The sequence below is a fragment of the Primulina tabacum genome, chromosome 14 (genome assembly GCF_025594145.1).
Source record: "Primulina tabacum isolate GXHZ01 chromosome 14, ASM2559414v2, whole genome shotgun sequence".
NCBI classification, from domain to species: domain Eukaryota; kingdom Viridiplantae; phylum Streptophyta; class Magnoliopsida; order Lamiales; family Gesneriaceae; genus Primulina; species Primulina tabacum.
The window spans coordinates 6,335,737-6,353,891 of record NC_134563.1 but is presented as its reverse complement, the minus strand read 5'-3'; the positions used below and the strand labels follow the sequence as shown (position 1 = coordinate 6,353,891).

Below are 18,155 nucleotides of genomic sequence, written 5' to 3'. Positions count from 1 at the left end.
TCATATTATTTGAGAAATTTTCCTCATCAAACATTTAACTACTTGTGTAATAATAAATTTTTATGTTTGAAATAATTTTACCTAAGCTCTGATATCATTTCTCCCAGGAAAATCAACCATTAACATTATGAGGGTATTTTTGTCTTTTCAATATTTTAGGAAGTTAAAAAGTGTTTTTTAAGTATAGGGAGTTAGGATAAAATTAAGTTTGGGTTTAGAGATTTATCTCCAAGTTACCCTCCAAACAAACAGGAAATAAAAGAAAACTAGCACACAACCAAGTGTTGATCATATCCAAAAAATCCTTGTGCTTCTGATATTCATACTCATTCATTGTATTATTTGTTACATAGTGTGGAGTGATTGTAATATGTGGAAAGAATTTTTCCCATAATCAGTGTTCATTTCTAAGTTGAGTTGTAATATTAGGAGTTATAGTAGGCAAGAGTAAGATCTTCTGAAGTGGATTTGCGGTATTGTATACTAATCTAAGTCTTCTAGTAATACTCTCTGGTAACAGAAGAAAGGGAAACATGAAAAAGTTTCGTCCTTCAAATTTCTAGAAACAAATATTGTATTATATTTTCCTTACTACTGGCTTTTGTTTAGTTAGTGATGTGGACTATTTCTGTACATCTCAGTAATTTGCTGCACTTACAAAGAACGAGACAAGCTTCTGACTTCGTAAAACAGTTTGAAGCACACTTTTTTCAGAAGCAAAAAAGTTATATGTTTGAGTAGTTTATTCAAACTCCCTATTCTGAACTACTCTATCGATCCTAACAAGTGGTATCAAAGTGGGTTGATCTCATTATGAAACATCTAATACAAAGCCATGACATCCTTCAGCAAGGTTTCTATATTCTCCAAAGAAGATTTCGATTACTGAAAAATCAGGATGAAAGCTTAGAGATAATTTTATTTTATATGACTAAGATTCTATAAAATCTTGTATTATATAAAAAATTTGTAATATTGATAAGACATTGTTTCTATTGATTTGGTGTTACTACTGGAATCTCTCCAAAAGCTATTTTTTAGTAGACCTTATCATATAATATCTGTTGATTTATTGTTACTGCTGGAATCTCTCCAGAAGCTCTTTTTTCATTAGGCCTAATCATATAATATCTCAAACTCATCATTTGTTCTGTTTATATTATCAACAGCCTCTTGGATAACCTACAACTTTTATTTTCAAAATATGTTCTCTCGCTTTTATATGATTGGTCAGTATGACAAACCATCCTTCTCTGTAATATCCAAGGAAGATATTTTAGTTGCTCTGAAGAACTTCTCTATCGTGGAGAATACCTTTCGCCATCTTGCTTCAAGAAGTTGATGAAGATGGAATATCAAGTCTTGGCTGACATAGTTGCCAAAGCTATTCTGATCAAAGTAGGAACATTTGACAAGCTGAAAAAAAGAAAAAGTTCAGGTTATCACTGGAATTTCTTCTTATATTAGGGCATCTCCAACCCAAGAAGCAAAACACGCTATTTTGCTGTGTGCTCTTTTTTTTATATTTTTTTTTAAAATAATTTAAAAACAAAATTAGAAGAAAATGAAAGATACACACCAGAATAAATTTAGTTTCCACCTACCAGAAGAAATTCGTACGCCCAAAACTTTCCACGTACCGGAAGAAAATGAAAGATACACACCCCACGGTCATAAGCTTCAATTGAGCGCAATTCTGGAGATCTCGTGTGGAAAGTTTTTGTATATATGTAAAGAGAGAGAGGAGAAAAAATGATGGAATATAAAAATTCAGTGGTGGGTTTCTCCATGAACATTACAAATACCTTTTTATATCTGCTTGTGAATAATTAGGTTTTTGCAGTTTTTTCCATCGACACAAAGTGAAAAAGGCCCATAAAATGAAATATTTGTGCTTAATACAATCACTCACTATATATGTGCCTAATACAAGACCTGCTTAAGAATGCACCCAAAATCAGAAGGTAAATCGATGTATTTGGAAATTTCTTATTCCGAAGATTGAGCACTAATATATGTTTTATTTTTTAGCAGAGCACTAATATATGTTTTTATTTTTTATTAATAATCTTGTATTGACATTGAGCTGCGCTATAAAGCTGTGCTGGGAATTTTAATTTTTTTATTTTAATATTTATAGAATGGAAGAAAATAGCGGCGATGAACTGTCATACATTCCCCAAGTTGGAGACAATCAAAAGCCAAAAATAGGGATGAAATTCGAATCTTTAGAAGAGGCGTTTTCATTCTACAACCAATATGCACGAGAATCTGGTTTTAGTGCAAGAATAAGCAAAAGCAAAAAAAGTAAGAAATCAAAAGAAGTTATCTGGAAAAAATTTGTATGCTTTAAAGAAGAACATACAGATGCAATCAGATGGAGTAAACAATCAAAAAGTGATGAACCAATAGCTCAACTGGTACCAAGTCTCTTTGAACTATGTACTTATGCTAGGAGGTCATGAGTTCGAGACTTGGGAAGGTATCACTCCACCAACCTGGTGTGGAGAGCCCTATGAGTAATGACGCATGGGAAAGTCCGTGAGGGAAAAGGCCCCAGTGGGAACCCAAAATGGGACAAGGCCCCTGAGGGAGCCCAAGATCGGAATAGTCCATGGTCGTTACAATAAAAGGAAATAGCTCGTGGTGAGATTAGAACTGGATGTAAGTCAAAGATTTCAGTTGTGAAGGAACGACTGGTCTTGGTTGGGTTGTTAGTACCTTCATGGAAAGTCATAATCATCCACTATCAACTCCTTCAAAGGTGCATTTGTTGCGCTCACATCATACTGTTTCTGCAGCAAAGAAAGCACTTAGTCAACAGTTTGCAGAAGCGAATGTACCTACTTGTCAACAAATGCGATTGTTTGAAATAGAATATGGAGGGCCTGAACATGTAGGTTGCACAGAAAAAGATAAAAGAAGTTACAAGAAAACGCTTAGGGATGAGCACAAGGGTATTGATGCCGAAACATTGATTGATTTTTTTCTGTCTGAGAAAGACAAGAGTTCAACTTTTTTTTTTGATTACGAGACAGATTCAGACAAAAGATTTATTCGGTGTTTTTGGGCGGATCCTGTTTCAAGGAGGGCATACACTGCATTTGGTGATGTAGTGGTGTTTGATACAACGTATAACACCAACAAATATGGGATGATTTTTGCACCATTTGTAGGAGTTAATCATCATCATCAAACCATTGTTTTCGGTTGTGGATTTTTGAGTGATGAGAAAACTGATTCTTTTGTTTGGTTGCTTAATAAGTTTTTAGAAGCCATGCCTAAAGGAGCACCAAACTTGATCATAACTGACCAGGATCCTGCTATGACGAAAGCCATAGCTGAAGTTTTCCCTAAAACAATACATCGATATTGTTTGTGGCACATTCTAAACAAATTCCCAGATAAATTGAACCCTGTGACTTTCCGTGACCACTATCAAAGCATAAAAAATGTCATTGTACATTCTACAACTTCTATTAAATTTGAGAGATCATGGGAAGAGGTTATGAATTGTGCTAACTTGGTAGAAAATGATTGGCTGTCATTGATGTATGAGTTGCGGCATAAGTGGGTGCCGGCTTATTTCAACCATGTATTTTCTGCAGGAATGTCAAGTAGTCAGAGGTCTGAAAGTTCACATGCATTTTTCAAGAGGTACGTTTGTAGCAAGAACTCATTGATGGATTTTATAATTCGTTTCAATAAGGCACTTCGACACCAAAGACACAATGAGTTAGTTGCCGATCATACTGATATGAACGAGCGGCCAAAGGTTAAATCGCACTGGCCAATGGAATTGCAAATGGTGAACGTATACACGAAAAACAAATGGTTGGAGTTTCAAAATGAAATTAGTCTGAGTCATGGTTATTATGTGCAACAAGCATCTATCGGAATTGAGTTTGGGGTTTACAATGTCATTAATTTTCAAGGTTCTTCTTTTGCCAAACATAGGCTGCTTACGCATGACATACAAAGAGACGATATATCATGTAGTTGCATGAAATTTCAATTTGAGGGTATTCCGTGCAGTCATATGTTAGCATTCTTTCGTATCAACCAAGTGTTCCACTTGCCTGATCAGTATATACTCAAACGGTGGACAAAATATGCAAAGATTGGCGTACTATACACTATGGCTGAGCAAAATGTGGTCGACGATCCAGATAGGTGTTTGATGTCTAGACATATGAGGTTATCTTGTAAAGCTTCAGCTTTAATTGATGTTGCATCTTTCAGTGATGAGGGGACAAACTTCTTGCCTGAACAATTTGATTCTATTGATAACAAAATAAAGGAGATGAATATTAATAGAACATTAAGCAGTGGAATTCAAAGTAGGAGAACCTTGGATGGAGCCATTGGTATCATTGATCCTTCAGAAATAAGAACAAAAGGACGTGGGAAGAGACTAAAATCATCGAAGGAGAAGTCAACATCAAGGGGCAGACAGTGTCGTGGATGCGGGCGTCGAGGTGTGTCACATGACAAACGCAATTGTCCAAATTTGAAAGACGGGTATGTATTGATTAATTTTTTAAAAAATTAATAATTTTTTTAATATTAGTACAGATGACAAACTTCGTTTATCAGGTCAACTGTAAATAATTATAACACAGATGAGAACTCAGATGAAGAAGATTTTGGATCAATAGATGGTAACTCAAATACATAAATTATTTTTCGAATTCAAATTTTGTTTCTTTGATAATATTTCACTAATCATCGTCTTCATATTTACAGGTTGTACAAACATGTGGACAACTGGAATGGGCTTCGATGACTGAAATTAATCTGTATGTATTTATGTTGGATGGTGCTAAATTTTAATAAGATAGTGATCTGCTAAAATGTTTGTGCTATATTAAAGTTAAACTTTAATTACATATTTTGTTGGGAAAACATTGTGAAGTTGTGTTCATATTCCTTGAATAATAATAAGATAGTACTCTGCTGATTTCTGATGCAATATTTTCTGCAGGAATGGGGCTGATCGAGCTGAGGAATGTTGTGCTACTGAATTGCTGGAATGTCGTGATCTGCTGATTTCTGATAAATAACATTGCTGGAATGTTGTGCTACTAAAATTTTTTAACTTCAATTGCAAACTACTGTAAACAGTAGCACACATAATTTCGTTGCATGTATCCCATTTAGTTTCACTATGCTTTATTGCAGGTTTTTAGCTATTGGACGTCGGTGTTTTGTTTTAGTATGTAATATTTGAACGAATGAAATATCTAAATACAATATCTTGAATGGTCACGGTGCTGTTTTATGACGTTTAATTCTAGGAAACTAGGAAGATATGTGCCTGGAAAAATGCCAGGAACTTGCTAGTCATTCATTTTCATAGTAGAGGATTCCTTTTGTAATCAGAATATACTGTGTTGGTCTGAGAAAGTGCGAGCTATACTAGATGCTGAGAACTTTCACGCATTGTTCATTTTGATTGAACTTTGATTGAATATACAGTAGTTTCACGATGTTGAATATACATTTTGATTGAACTTTGAGTGAATATACAGTAGTTTTACGATGTTGGTCATTCATTTTTACGCAATGTTCATTTTATGCATTGGATCCACTTGTTATTTCTGTTGAAAAGAATCCTCCAGGCAGAGACCTTATTGAAGCATCTTCAAAAAAATTGATGCTAGAGTTGATTGAACTTGGCGAGAACCCCTATCAGCCCTGATATTCCAAATTTGGTGGTCGTTTCTCATCGACAGAAAAAACAGACTCTTAATTCAGTTGACAGAGGAAGCTCACAAGATGTTGAAATGAGACCAGGAGATTAGGTGTGTACCATAAAATGTGGCCATAAAACGCAACTTCACTAATTTTGCAAGACATATAGAATTGCATAGCTAATATTGATATTCCATAACATGAGTGCCACAGCATAATATTTAAGCACGAGAACATAATCAAACATATATTGTAGTAATCCATTGAGTAGATGAAATTTGGATGAATTAATCATGGTCACTAATTTGTAGAGATTTCAAATTCTCTACAATCGCTTCCAAATTCTTCTTTATCTCATCCAAGTTCTGTTCTATCCCTTGCAACTTCTTCATTTGTTCTGTCTGCGAAACTTTTCCCCTCGTATTTGAACTTGAAAATGTAGGTAAACTTGAACTTTCATTTGCACTAGAGTTGGAAGAAGTGCCTGCAGCTTGTTTTACCATAAATGCGTCATAAGCTCTTTCTGCCTCATCTCTATTTTTGAAAGACTGGTGGACAACACTCTTATGTTCGGTAACTTTAGAAGATGTTTCTCCCCACGTATCATAAATACCTGGTTCACATCCAACAAAGACAACATATGTTTTCCCCTAAAATGTACAAAAATTCAAGAACTTTTTCAACACGCAGACAAAAAATATTATAACTAACAACAATTAATAGTTTATAACTCACCATTGTCAAAACTCAGCAAAACAAGTACATCAATGATTCTAGTCCTGTGCATAGCAAAATGAGTTGGAACTAGAACATGTATAATATTTCAATCCAAGCATGTAAAAAGGAATTGCATGGGACAAAATAATTCTTACCATTCAAATTGCACCTTAAATCGAATTAGAAAATGTCTAATCTTCCATTTAAGATTATTAAATCTTACCTTTTGACTTCTCAACCTTACATTTTGTTTTCTTTTTCAAATTATATATAGTTTTTTTTATATTAAATATTCCTCAATTATTTAAATTCTATATTCCTATTCCTTCAACCACACCCCACTCCATAATACAAATGTTTTTAGGAGACTTTACTATATTCTCCGCCACAAACAGATTAAATATCCATTTATTACATTTAAATTTTTGAAACATTTTGATTTAATCTATGATTATTATCAGTAGTATATGCTAATTCTAATGTTTGTGCAATATTTTGCTAATGTATATTTGAACAAACGAGGGAGAATTGCAGATAACAACAACAATAATAAAAAATGATTTCCAAAAGGACTTAGTTAATTTTCCATTTAAATATGTGGTTTGGGGAATATTAAGCTCTGAAGTCAACTCCTTCCAACTCTAAATCCTAAACGGGGCGTCTCAAATTTACAAGCTCTCAATTTTCTCAAGTATTCCCAGCACAGTTCAATGTCAATTCAAGATTATAAATAAAAAATAAAAAAAATCGAAAATACATCAAGATTTATAGGACAGCCACCGAACCCGATTTTTATATCCAAATACATCGATTTACCTTCTGATGATTTAAGATGACCGGAAACTTTCCACGCGAGATCTCCAGAATTGCGCTCAATTGAAGCTTATGACCGTGGGGTGTGTATCTTTCATTTTCTTCCGGTAGGTGGAAAGTTTTGGGCGTACGAATTTCTTCTGGTAGGTGGAAACTAAATTTCTTCTGGTGTGTATCTTTCATTTTCTTCTAATTTTGTTTTTAAATTATTTTTTTAAAAAATAAAAAATTTACAAAGTATTTTACAATAATTTTATAATTAAACGTCTAACACACAAATTTATTGAATAATATTTAAACATTCAAGTACACAATTAAAATAAAAATACGAATTCGAATTCAGATAATTTAAATACAAATATAATAAAAGATAAACAAACTAAATCATCAATAATGTCATGTATTAATTTTATTTCACCAATTGAAATTATTTCTATTTCAATCGTATAATATAGATTTCAATAATATATTTAAAATAATTAAATTAATATTTTTGTAATATTATCATATTTATTAAAAATATAATATTAAATATATTCAATATAAAATGTAATTATAATTATATCACTAAATTTAAAAAATATATATTTAATAACTTATAAAAAAATGAAATAAATAAAATAAAAAAGAATATTTCGAGAATATTCTTTTTTAGAGTAAGATTTGAAGTATATGGGTTGGAGATGAATATTGTATTTGGTGCAGAAACTGCACTATTTTAGAGTAAAGTTGCTTTAAAATAGAGTTTTGGGTTGGAGATGACCTTAAGTTAACTAGGCTTCTATCTTTTTAAAAACCATATCTAAGATGAAAAAAGAACACCACCGATTTTGCTTTGCAAATCAACAAACTTCTCAAGGATGCATTTCAAGTTTACTGCTGACAAAGATGGTTCCGCAGCCACCATGCTTGATGCTGAAAATATGGTGGCACTTCATCCAAAAGTTTTTGTTGCTGATTTTATGCCTCAATGCTATCACATTCTGCACATTTAAGGTCTTGAACTTGTAAAGAGTAATTGGCTCACTCAAAGGAGCACCATCATCTTCAAATAGTCGGCTAAGAGGAATGACAAATACATGGGATTGCTTCTCTGAAGATATCATAGACTTAAGCGTCTGGAAGAGAATTAATAATAGATCACCAAGAATTTCTCAATTGTAATGGCATAAAAAGAAATGCCTTAACCAAAATTGGATTGGATACCACATCAGCTAGGATTTGGTACTCCATATTCAACTCTATTTTCTTCCCAAAGGTCTTGATAGGCTCATTGTTAGAATAAAACTTGGTCTTAATTTTTTCCAGCACCGATTTAGGAACAGTAGAGAAATCAATTAGCCCTTCAGTGGGGAACTGCAACATAACATAGAAGAAAGCTTCATCGATCATAAGAGTATGCTCATGTAGAGGCATAATTATCTTCTCATCAGTATAAAAAGATCATCTAGCATAGAAGTCCTTCAACTCTGGTGCATAAATATCTAGAGAAGAGCTTAGAAACACCTCGAGTCTAGATGACTCAATCAGCTTGAAGACACAAACAATAACGACATCTTCCAGTGAATAATTGGATTCAAAATCCACGACACAAGAATTTGCGATGTAAGAAAGAGTAGTCATTACTGCAAAAGATTTCTTGAAGGAGAGAGAGAAAAATTTGATGGCAATGAGAATATGAAGCAAGAATACGAAGAGTTTGTAATAATTTAAAATGCGATTAAGTAAAATTAACGAGAATGACCGATATTTATATGTGCAACCTAAGTCAGACAGTCGAGACATGTGTCACACTGTCGATTTAAATTTTTTTTTGATATTTTAAAAAAAATTCATACTTTATACGAACCAATCATGGATTTAATCGGAATAAATTAAAACGTTAAAATTTTTCAAAATTTCAAACTAATAAATGCAATTAAAGAATTTAAATAGTCGGTTTGCCCAACACATGCATTCCTAGGTTCTGTCGATGCTACCTATGGGGGCAGTGCCCCCACAAGATCTGGGTCGTTGATTTTAAAAAATTTGATGGACCCCGCATATGAATTGGTGGACCCCGCATATATGTGGTTAAATTTGGGCCTTTGATCTTCTCATGGGGCAGTATCCCATGAGGTAGGGTGAAATATTCCGCATTCCTAGTACAAATCAACAAGACCTCAAATATTTCTAAAGTAAGAAAAATTAGCTTCGCTGAGTGTATTAGTGAATATATCAGATGCATGTTGCTCGGTTGAAACATAATACAATATGATGTTCTTCTTTAACTCATGATATCAGATGAAATGGTGTCGTATATCGATATGCTTAGTCCGAGAGTGCAAAACTAGATTATACATGATTGCGATTGCGCATGTGTGGTGATTTTTTTGCTTCTATTCCATAATATTTTAACTGTTGTCAAATCCATAAAAGTTGGGAACAACAGCTTCCAACAGCTAGGTATTCAATTTCGACAATTGAGGTGACAATTGATGTCTGTTTCTTGCTAAACGAAGAGATCAGTTGGTCTCTAGGAAACTGACAAGTTCCACTCGTACTCTTCCTATCAAGCTTGCATTCTGCATAATCTACATATTAATATCCAACTAGATTGAATGATGCATCTTTATGATATCATAATCCTACATTCTAAATTCTTTATAAATATTTCAAAATTCTTTTATCAGCTAAGAAATGAGACTATTGAGGATCAAACATAGAACGAGCATGTATGCATAGTGCAAAGATAATATCAAGTCGACTAGTAGTTAGGTACAATAATGAACCTATTAAAGCATGATAAATTGTTACCTTGGCTGGTATACCCCTTCGTTTATATCGATCTTTACTTATGAACTTATGGGGGTAGTTAAAGATGAATAAGTTCCCATTTCAAATCTCTACAACATCTATTTAGTGTATTTGGCTTGATTTTATGAAAATCCTTGAGTCTAATTGTTTGACTTGTAAGCTCAGAAAGAACGTCAGTTCACCCATTATGCTCATCTCGAATTTGTCTTGCATCATCTCGGCAAACTTCTAGCATAATTTTGGATAAGTCGAACAAAAAATATTGTTATTAAATAAATCTGAATTAACAAAGTATGGTCATTTTTTAGAAATTTAAATAAAATTTTATCTACTGAACAAATTTTAAAATTATGATCAATCATAAAACTTTTATAAGGTGTCATAGCTTGTGGTGCTTGTTTTAATTTATATAAACTTTATAATCAAAACACATAATCAGGGAAAGTATGATGGATAAAACCAGCAAGTTGTTCCACATAATGTTATTATTTAAGTAGACAATTCAGAAAGGAACTCTTTACATCCATCTGAAACACTTTCAAATTTTTAAAAGCATAATTAGCAAGAAAAATTCTAATTGCCTATATCCTAGCTACTGATGCAAAGGTTTCATCAAAATCTATGCATTCTTCTTTTCTAAAGCCTGGTGCAACTAATCTTGCTTTATTCCTAATCACAATTCTATCTTCATTGAGTTTGTTTCTATAAACTCATCGAGTTCCGATGACTCACTGATGAGTGGATCTAGGAACTAAATTCCAAAATTTGTTTATGTAAAACTAATTTAATTCTTCCTCCATATTTTCTATCTAACTGATATCTAAGAGAGCTTTGTATTTCTTCTTAGGTTCTCATTTTGAAATAAAATCAACAAGCAAGAATTAATTAAGCATCTCTTGTCTAGTTCTAAGGGGTGCTGAAGGGTCACCTATCACCAGCGATGGTATTTGAGTCTTACTCCATTTGTAGTATGGTCGAAAAGGATCATTTTTATCAATGTTCGGAGTAGGATAATTGGTCTTCTTCAGTCGGGTTCTCATTAGCTTGGATATCATAAATCTTATTCATATCACTTTGGTTCAAATTAGTCTGGTTATCAATGTAGTTCTCTTGTTCCTCAGTAATCTGCCTAGCTGACTGATTTGACATTTCTCGTTCAGGTGACTGGCGAATCTTCTTGTTCACATTGATCTCATCTTTTTTGTCATCTTCCAAATCAATATCTCTCATCTGGTTACTTAAATCAGCAAGGTTAGTTTGGTTATCAATCAGTTCGGTTTCATCAAATACGACATGAATAGTTTTCTCAAAATTCAAAGTTTTCTTGTTAAACATACAAAATAGCCTTACTGACAACATAATAACCAAGAAATATTCCTATATAGACTTGGAATCAATTGCAGAAAAATGATTGTTAATATAAAATTTATATCTAAATATATTAAAATAAGAAAGGTTAGGCTTACTCTCATTCCTTATTTCATATGGAGTTTTACCAGCCTTCTTGTTAATCATCGTCTTATTCTATGTATAATATCAGCTTTCAAATGTCCTTCTTAGAACATCTAGCTCTAATACCAATTGATATATCGGTTTTGACACATGCGAGGGTGCTTCAAACACAATATTCTCAATGAGCTGCATTAGCTCGTGTTCTAAGAATGTAAACGCCGATGAATTAGATCAAGTTTGACTTTAAATTAAGTGGAAAATTCTCAAAATAATCTTTTGTTAAGAAAGCTAATCAGTTTAAAGCTTTTAACGTATGTAAACTGATTAACTGATATAAGGGAGATCAATTCCTGCATATATCAGTTCAGTTATGGTGATAACTAAAATGATAACAACTCGAACTGATCAAATCAGTTTGAAAATGATAGTTAAACAGTTAAGTACACAAGATATGTTTATGGATGTTCGGAGACTTCAACTACTCCTACGTCACCCCTTCTACCACTTTGCGTAGATTCCACTAGAAGACTTTGATTTATACAATGCGTTGTACAAAACCACTAAGATTTAGACTTACACTACTGCCTAACTGAACTCCTAGCCTAGACTGAAGGCAACACCTTCCAGCCAACACTTGTTTAACGTCTATGTGTCAAAAACTACATACACAAGTTTAACGACTTTATGCAAGACTCACTCAACTTATCAGTACGCTCAATTCTCTGTATGTGTGAATGATGGTGTGTGAGAACTGATCTATGAATACAACATGAATGTGTTCTCAAACATTGAGAATTTTGCTTCTAGACTAAGCAGTTGGCATGCCCTATTTTTTTCTTCTTTTCTGATCTTCACACACTTGTTTGTTGATGGTCTGTATTTATATAGGCAATGTGACCGCACACCAAGACTCATCAAATATGTTCGTTGCAGCTTGAATTCGTTCTTGGCTTTAAGCTCTGCTGCAACGTTCACTATTGTACTTTGATCGTACAATTGCTTTCATACCATTGTACACATCTGGATTCCACTTAGATAAGCTTGTCATGTTCTACAAACTGATCGGCTCCTAACTGATGTTCTGAACTGGTCAGTTGAACTGTCTTGAACTGGTGTGGTGAAATCAGTTGGCTCATCAGCTGAACTGATGATTCAGTTGAACTGGTCAGCTGGGCTCTTCATGAGTTGAGCTCTTCATCAGCTGGCTGGGCTTCTAAAGGTCTTCTGTTGAACCACCTATCAGCTAGACAATCAGTGGAACTGGTATTTGATATATCAGTTGGACTGGTTCAGTTCGGACAATCAGTTGGCGCTTTTAGTTTGCATCTTGATAGCTTTAGTTTTGGCTCGATAACTGATCAGTTCGAATCATGATGAGTTCCAGTTTTTTCGCACTTAGGTAAAATCATTAGAAATAAAATAACCAAGTTTTGTTAATATCAAAATCTTGATTGCGAATATGAAATGTTCCAACAGATATTGATTGCTTTTGCCCAAAATCTCTAAGAAACTCCAAAATTGGCAAGCATTGTTTGATCAGCTTCCTCCAAGGTTATATTTCTTCGTTCAGCAACTCCATTTTGCTGAGGTGTTTTGGCTGTAAAATATTCATGTTGAATTCCATGTTCTGATAAATATACATATTTTGTTGGTAAATTCAGTATCACGATCTCTTCTGATCTTGATTACTGAAACTGATTTTTCCCTCCGAATGCATCTAAGAAATTTAATCAACTAGGCATATATATGATATTTACAATTTAATAATATAACCCAAGTAAATCTTAAAAAATTATCAATAATAGCAACAATGTATTTCATTCCTCTAAGCTCATTACAGGTGTGGGGACCCGGACGCTAATCATATTCTTAATCATTATTGGGACAATTTAATCAATTATAATAAAGAGGGTCTAATTTTTTTTCTTTAAAATATAGTATTAAATGCGGAACGTAATGGAATACATTCTAATGTACATGTCAGTAATAAAGTACAAGTCTTGTACTATTTACAATCATTCAACTAAGGTTTAACAACTAAATCTCAAGTGTCCAAACCATATCTCTAATCAAGGTCCGTAGTCTCCACTCTAATCACGATCTCTCTTCATCTTCTCGACCCCGATCTTGTCCCACCTGTTGCTATGCACACATACAAACACGACAACAGCCGGATAACTCCAGTGAGAAATATATCCCAGTATAAATCAACGAAACATGCAATCATATAAACAATGTAAAAGCATGTAACCGATATCAATAACATGTATCAAAATCTGAAACATAACCAATATAAAATCGTCAATCAACTCATGACTTCATATCTCAGACTAGACTCATTCCTAGTCTAGGGATCCCGGTTTCCAGACGTTGGCATTCCTATATCGAATATCAGTAATAGAAGAAACTCCAATTCTATCCACTTCGATATAACCAAACATCTGGTGTCTTGACCTATCCGTCACAGACTTTGGCACTATCGCCAACCCACTATCTTGTGACAATGTGCAATGTGCCAGTGACGATTCCATCACTATCGGCACTTATGTCACAAGATCACTCGTCTAATACTCGTCTAATACATGCTTTCTATAAATCAATAGAACAAGCATATTAATTCAAATCAATATACATAATAACAATAAGTATGTTATTTAGGGAAACTCAAGTATATCCTACTCGAGTCGTTCTCCCCGTACCACATTGACTTATACCTTTCTTTCTGTAAATCTGATTCTGTCGAAGTCTCGAATTCAAAGTCTGTCAATACTCAATCTGGCAATGACAATATCAAGAAGTATAATATCAATATACTGCTCAAATCAATACCAAATCTGATCAATCTGAATCTAACTCAAAATCAACGGCATAACGGAACAATCTGAATATCCCCGTCAATACAATATCAACAGATATCAATTATCCCAACTCATAATCAATAACAACACCAATCTGATATCAATCTCAATCAAATCAACTCAGAAAATCATAACAATTCCATACGGTATCCATTCTTTAATCCGGTTTCGATTATTCGATGTCTAACATGTCAAGAATATCATATATGTATCATATCCGATTCTGATAATATCATAATTTCAAGACATATCAAAACTTAAGAAAACTTACGTCCAGTTGTAGCCTGCGTCGGTAGGAACTCAGTACTGAAGTCGGATTGAAAATCAGACGGACGGATCGATTCCTTTCTTCGTTTCTTTCTTCTGATTTTCTGAAACTTTCTCGATTCCTTTCTTCGTTTCTTTCTTCTGATTTATGAAGGATTACAATATATATACATCCATTGCATGCTGAAGAAACGTGTCACTTTTTCATGAAAATCGATTGGCGCTCGGCGGACAAGAATTTCTGCCCGGGCGCGGCGTGCTCGGCCCTCATCCATTAAACAAGGGCGCTCGGGCGGACAAAAACTTCCGCCCGGGCGCGAGATGCTCGGCTTTCTTCCACTATTCAATGGCGCTCGGGCGGACAAAAACTTCCGCCCGGGCGCAACACTTTCGGTCCAAGAATTGGTACATTTCATATACTTGCCCAATTTGGTCTCGGAATGGCCCGGCTACAATCACATCAGCTCATAATCAATAATCTCAGATTAACAGAATCAAAATCTCGGGCATTACAACAGGTATACGTTTAAACAAATCCATTACAGTAATTCAAAACATCTAGATGTTAGTTTGCTACCTTTATTTTTAAACTAGATCCGACCTATTTACCTAATAGACTTGCAGAACATACATGATTCTTGAAAAATTCTATTCCAGAAAATATATCAACTAAATTCAATTTACGCAAATTATTAATTGATATGAAATTAGTATGATTCAAGTACTTATGTCATAACCATTGTTTATCATGATTTAATTCTACAAAACATGTTGGTGATGCTAGGTAATATTCAAATAAATTTTATATGTATCAAAATTTCTAATTTCTCTCAATAAGGTTCGACCATCGGCATTCTTAATCAAACAGTTATTATTATGAAATTCAATTAAATAATCACTAAGAAAAATTTGACTAATTCTCAACAAGTAGCACATCATTAATCACAATATCTCCATGAGTAGTATTACCCTTCGTGTTGTCACAAAAGTGATCCTGAATCCTTTGCATTTGATAAGATAAGTTATCAGTTGGATTTGACCAGTCACGTGTCTCGAACAACCACTGTCCAAGTACCATACTGAATTTTTTAACCCTTCTTATTTCTTTACTTATAAGCACACATAAGATCAACTGGTACCTAATCCTATTTGGGTCCAAACAAGATTATTCCCTTAGAAACTCACGCTTGGATAAGCCTAACTAGCCGAACTGTTGGAACATTTCATGTTCACAATCTTAATTTTGATTTTAACAAAACTTATTATTTTGTTTCTAATGATTTTACCTAAGTGCACAAAAACTGAAACTAATCAGGATTCAAACTGATCAGTTATCGAGCCAAAGCTGAAGCTATATCGAGCCAAAACTGGAGCTATCGAGACACAAGCTGAGAGCGCCAACTGATTGCCCAAACTGAATCAGTTCAACTGATATATCAAAGTTCAAATGATTGTCCAGCTGATAGGCAGTTTAGCAGAAGACCTTCAGAAGCCCGGCCAGCTTATGAAGAGTTCAACTGATGAAGAGCCCAGCTGACCAGTTCAACTAAAACAGTGAAATCAGTCCAACTGACGAGCCAACTGATTTCATCAAATCAGTTCATGATCAGTTCAACTGACCAGTTTAGAATATCAGTTAGGAATCAATCAGTTTGTAGAACACGACAAGCTTATTGAATGGAATCTAGCTGTGCGCACTGAGGAAAAGCTTTTCTCCAGTCAAAGAGAAATAATAGACGTTGCATTAGTGCTTAAAGCTAAAACATTCAGAATGGCTGTCAGAAAGTACATACATATTTCGGGAACATATTCAAAATGAAACGGATACAATAATTGAGTCTCACTGTAGGATCAAACTTCGCGCCTATAAATATAAGATGAAGATTAGTGAAGACACGAGAACAATAAAAGTGTGTGAAGAAGAAGGGCACGCTTAAAGTCTTATCAGCTTACAAGAACCAATCAGCCCAGTTGTGAGGGAATACTTCAACGTGTTATCAGCTTAATGTAGAAGTCATTTTCTATCATTGTGTGAGAACACCTTCGTGTTGTATTCATTGTTCAGTTCTCACACACGCACACAATATCACTCACATATATCAGAGAGTAGATCTTAAAAGATCAGTTGAGTGAGTCTTGCACAAAGATGTAAAACTTGCGCATGTAGTCTTTGACACATACACGTTAAACAAATGTTGGCTGGAAGGTACTGCCTTCAGTCTAGACTAAGAGTTCAATTAGGTAGTCGGGTAAGTCTTAAGCTGAGTGGGTTCGTACAAGGTGTTGTATAAATCAAAGTCTTCTAGTGGATCCTAACCGAAGTGGTAGAAAGGGCGACGTAGGAGCAGTTGAAGTCTTCAAACATCCATAAACATATCTTGTGTTATTACTGTTTAACTGTTTGTTTTTGTTCTTAACTGATTTGATCAATTCAGCTGATATCAATTCAGTTATGTCCATAACTAAACTGATATAAGCCAGGACTGATCCCATTTAATTTTCAGTTATTCAGTTGCACAAGATATAAAACCTATTTGTTTTCCTAACGAAGGATTATTTCGAGTATTTTCTGCTTGGTTATAACCAAACACGATCTAATTAATCAGTGTTTAAATTCTTAGAACAATAGCTATTGCTGCTCACTGAGAATATTGTGTTTGAAACACCTTCAAAGGTGCCCGAAACGATCCATCACGAACACTTTGTTTTCTGTGAAAGGATTGTGCAAAAACATGTGCGTGCGATGCTTTGTGTGTTCTTGAAACAAAATGTTGTCTCTCATTTCTATCATAATTGGTCCACATATATCCACCGAAATTGGTCTTGGATCCTTCACATTTGATAAGATCAGTTAACAGTTAGGTTTGACCAATCACGTGTCTCAAACAACCACTGTCCAAGTACCATATTGAATTTTTTAGCCCTGGTACCTAATCCTATTTGGGTCCAAACGGCATTATTCCCTAAGAAACCCACACTTGGATAAGACTAACTGTCCGAACAATCTGTCTGTTCTGAAAGGGGGTTGTGCAAAAACATGTACGTGTGATGCTTTGTGTGTATGTAAAACAAAATGTTGTCTCTCCTTGCTATCATCATTGGTCCGCATGTATCTCTTTTGAATTGGCTTACTGTTATAGTATCGATAAGGCTTAACCTTCATAATGTTGTGTCTTACCGCACTGAATTTGCTTTCAGACCAGTCAAGCATGGCATGAGAACTATCTGTTGTATACCCTATTCCAAATTTTCGGTCCTTGTTCATTTGTTCAACATGTTTTCCCACTTTAGAGGTCGGCTCCAAATGTTCATATATCACACTGGATTTTAAAAAGTGAATATATTTTCATTTGCATATGTTCAATGGCGACTGGGTAGTAGTCTCAGAAGTTCTTTCATAGCTATTGAATTAAAGACTCGTCCTTTCTCCTTATGACTTTTGTAGCTCCTACGTTTTCTCGAGACTAACAGGAGACATGTTCCTAAGTTTGATCGGCTCAGCTTATATCTGATTCTCAGAAATCAGCTGATGATGCTTAATTGTACTCGCTCATTCTC

At 34.3% G+C, this 18,155-nt stretch overlaps 1 protein-coding gene and 1 long non-coding RNA gene across 2 annotated transcripts; one reads left to right on the top strand and one right to left on the bottom strand.

Moving 5' to 3' along the window:
- Window positions 1-2,141: 2,141 nt before the first annotated feature.
- Window positions 2,142-4,823, top strand: LOC142523726 (protein FAR1-RELATED SEQUENCE 5-like). Its single transcript, XM_075627460.1, has 4 exons — window positions 2,142-2,307; window positions 2,802-4,521; window positions 4,597-4,661; window positions 4,747-4,823. The coding sequence occupies exons 1-4, from the start codon at window positions 2,142-2,144 to the stop codon at window positions 4,788-4,790; spliced, it is 1,995 nt and encodes a 664-aa protein (XP_075483575.1). The 3' UTR covers window positions 4,791-4,823.
- A 1,060-nt stretch (window positions 4,824-5,883) lies between these two features.
- On the bottom strand, window positions 5,884-7,372 carry LOC142523656 (uncharacterized). Its single transcript, XR_012814804.1, has 2 exons — window positions 7,228-7,372; window positions 5,884-6,307 (listed from the first exon to the last, which is right to left on the bottom strand). It is a non-coding gene; the product is annotated as an uncharacterized LOC142523656 (long non-coding RNA).
- Window positions 7,373-18,155: the final 10,783 nt, after the last annotated feature.

Excerpts from the sequence above, each read along its gene's own strand:
- LOC142523726 (XM_075627460.1), top strand. The coding sequence starts at position 2,142 with ATGGAAGAAAATAGCGGCGATGAACTGTCATACATTCCCCAAGTTGGA. Across the intron at positions 2,308-2,801 it reads AATAAGCAAAAGCAAAAAAA|CAAAGAAAGCACTTAGTCAA; the intron begins GTAAGAAATCAA and ends CTGTTTCTGCAG. Across the intron at positions 4,662-4,746 it reads AGATTTTGGATCAATAGATG|GTTGTACAAACATGTGGACA; the intron begins GTAACTCAAATA and ends TCATATTTACAG.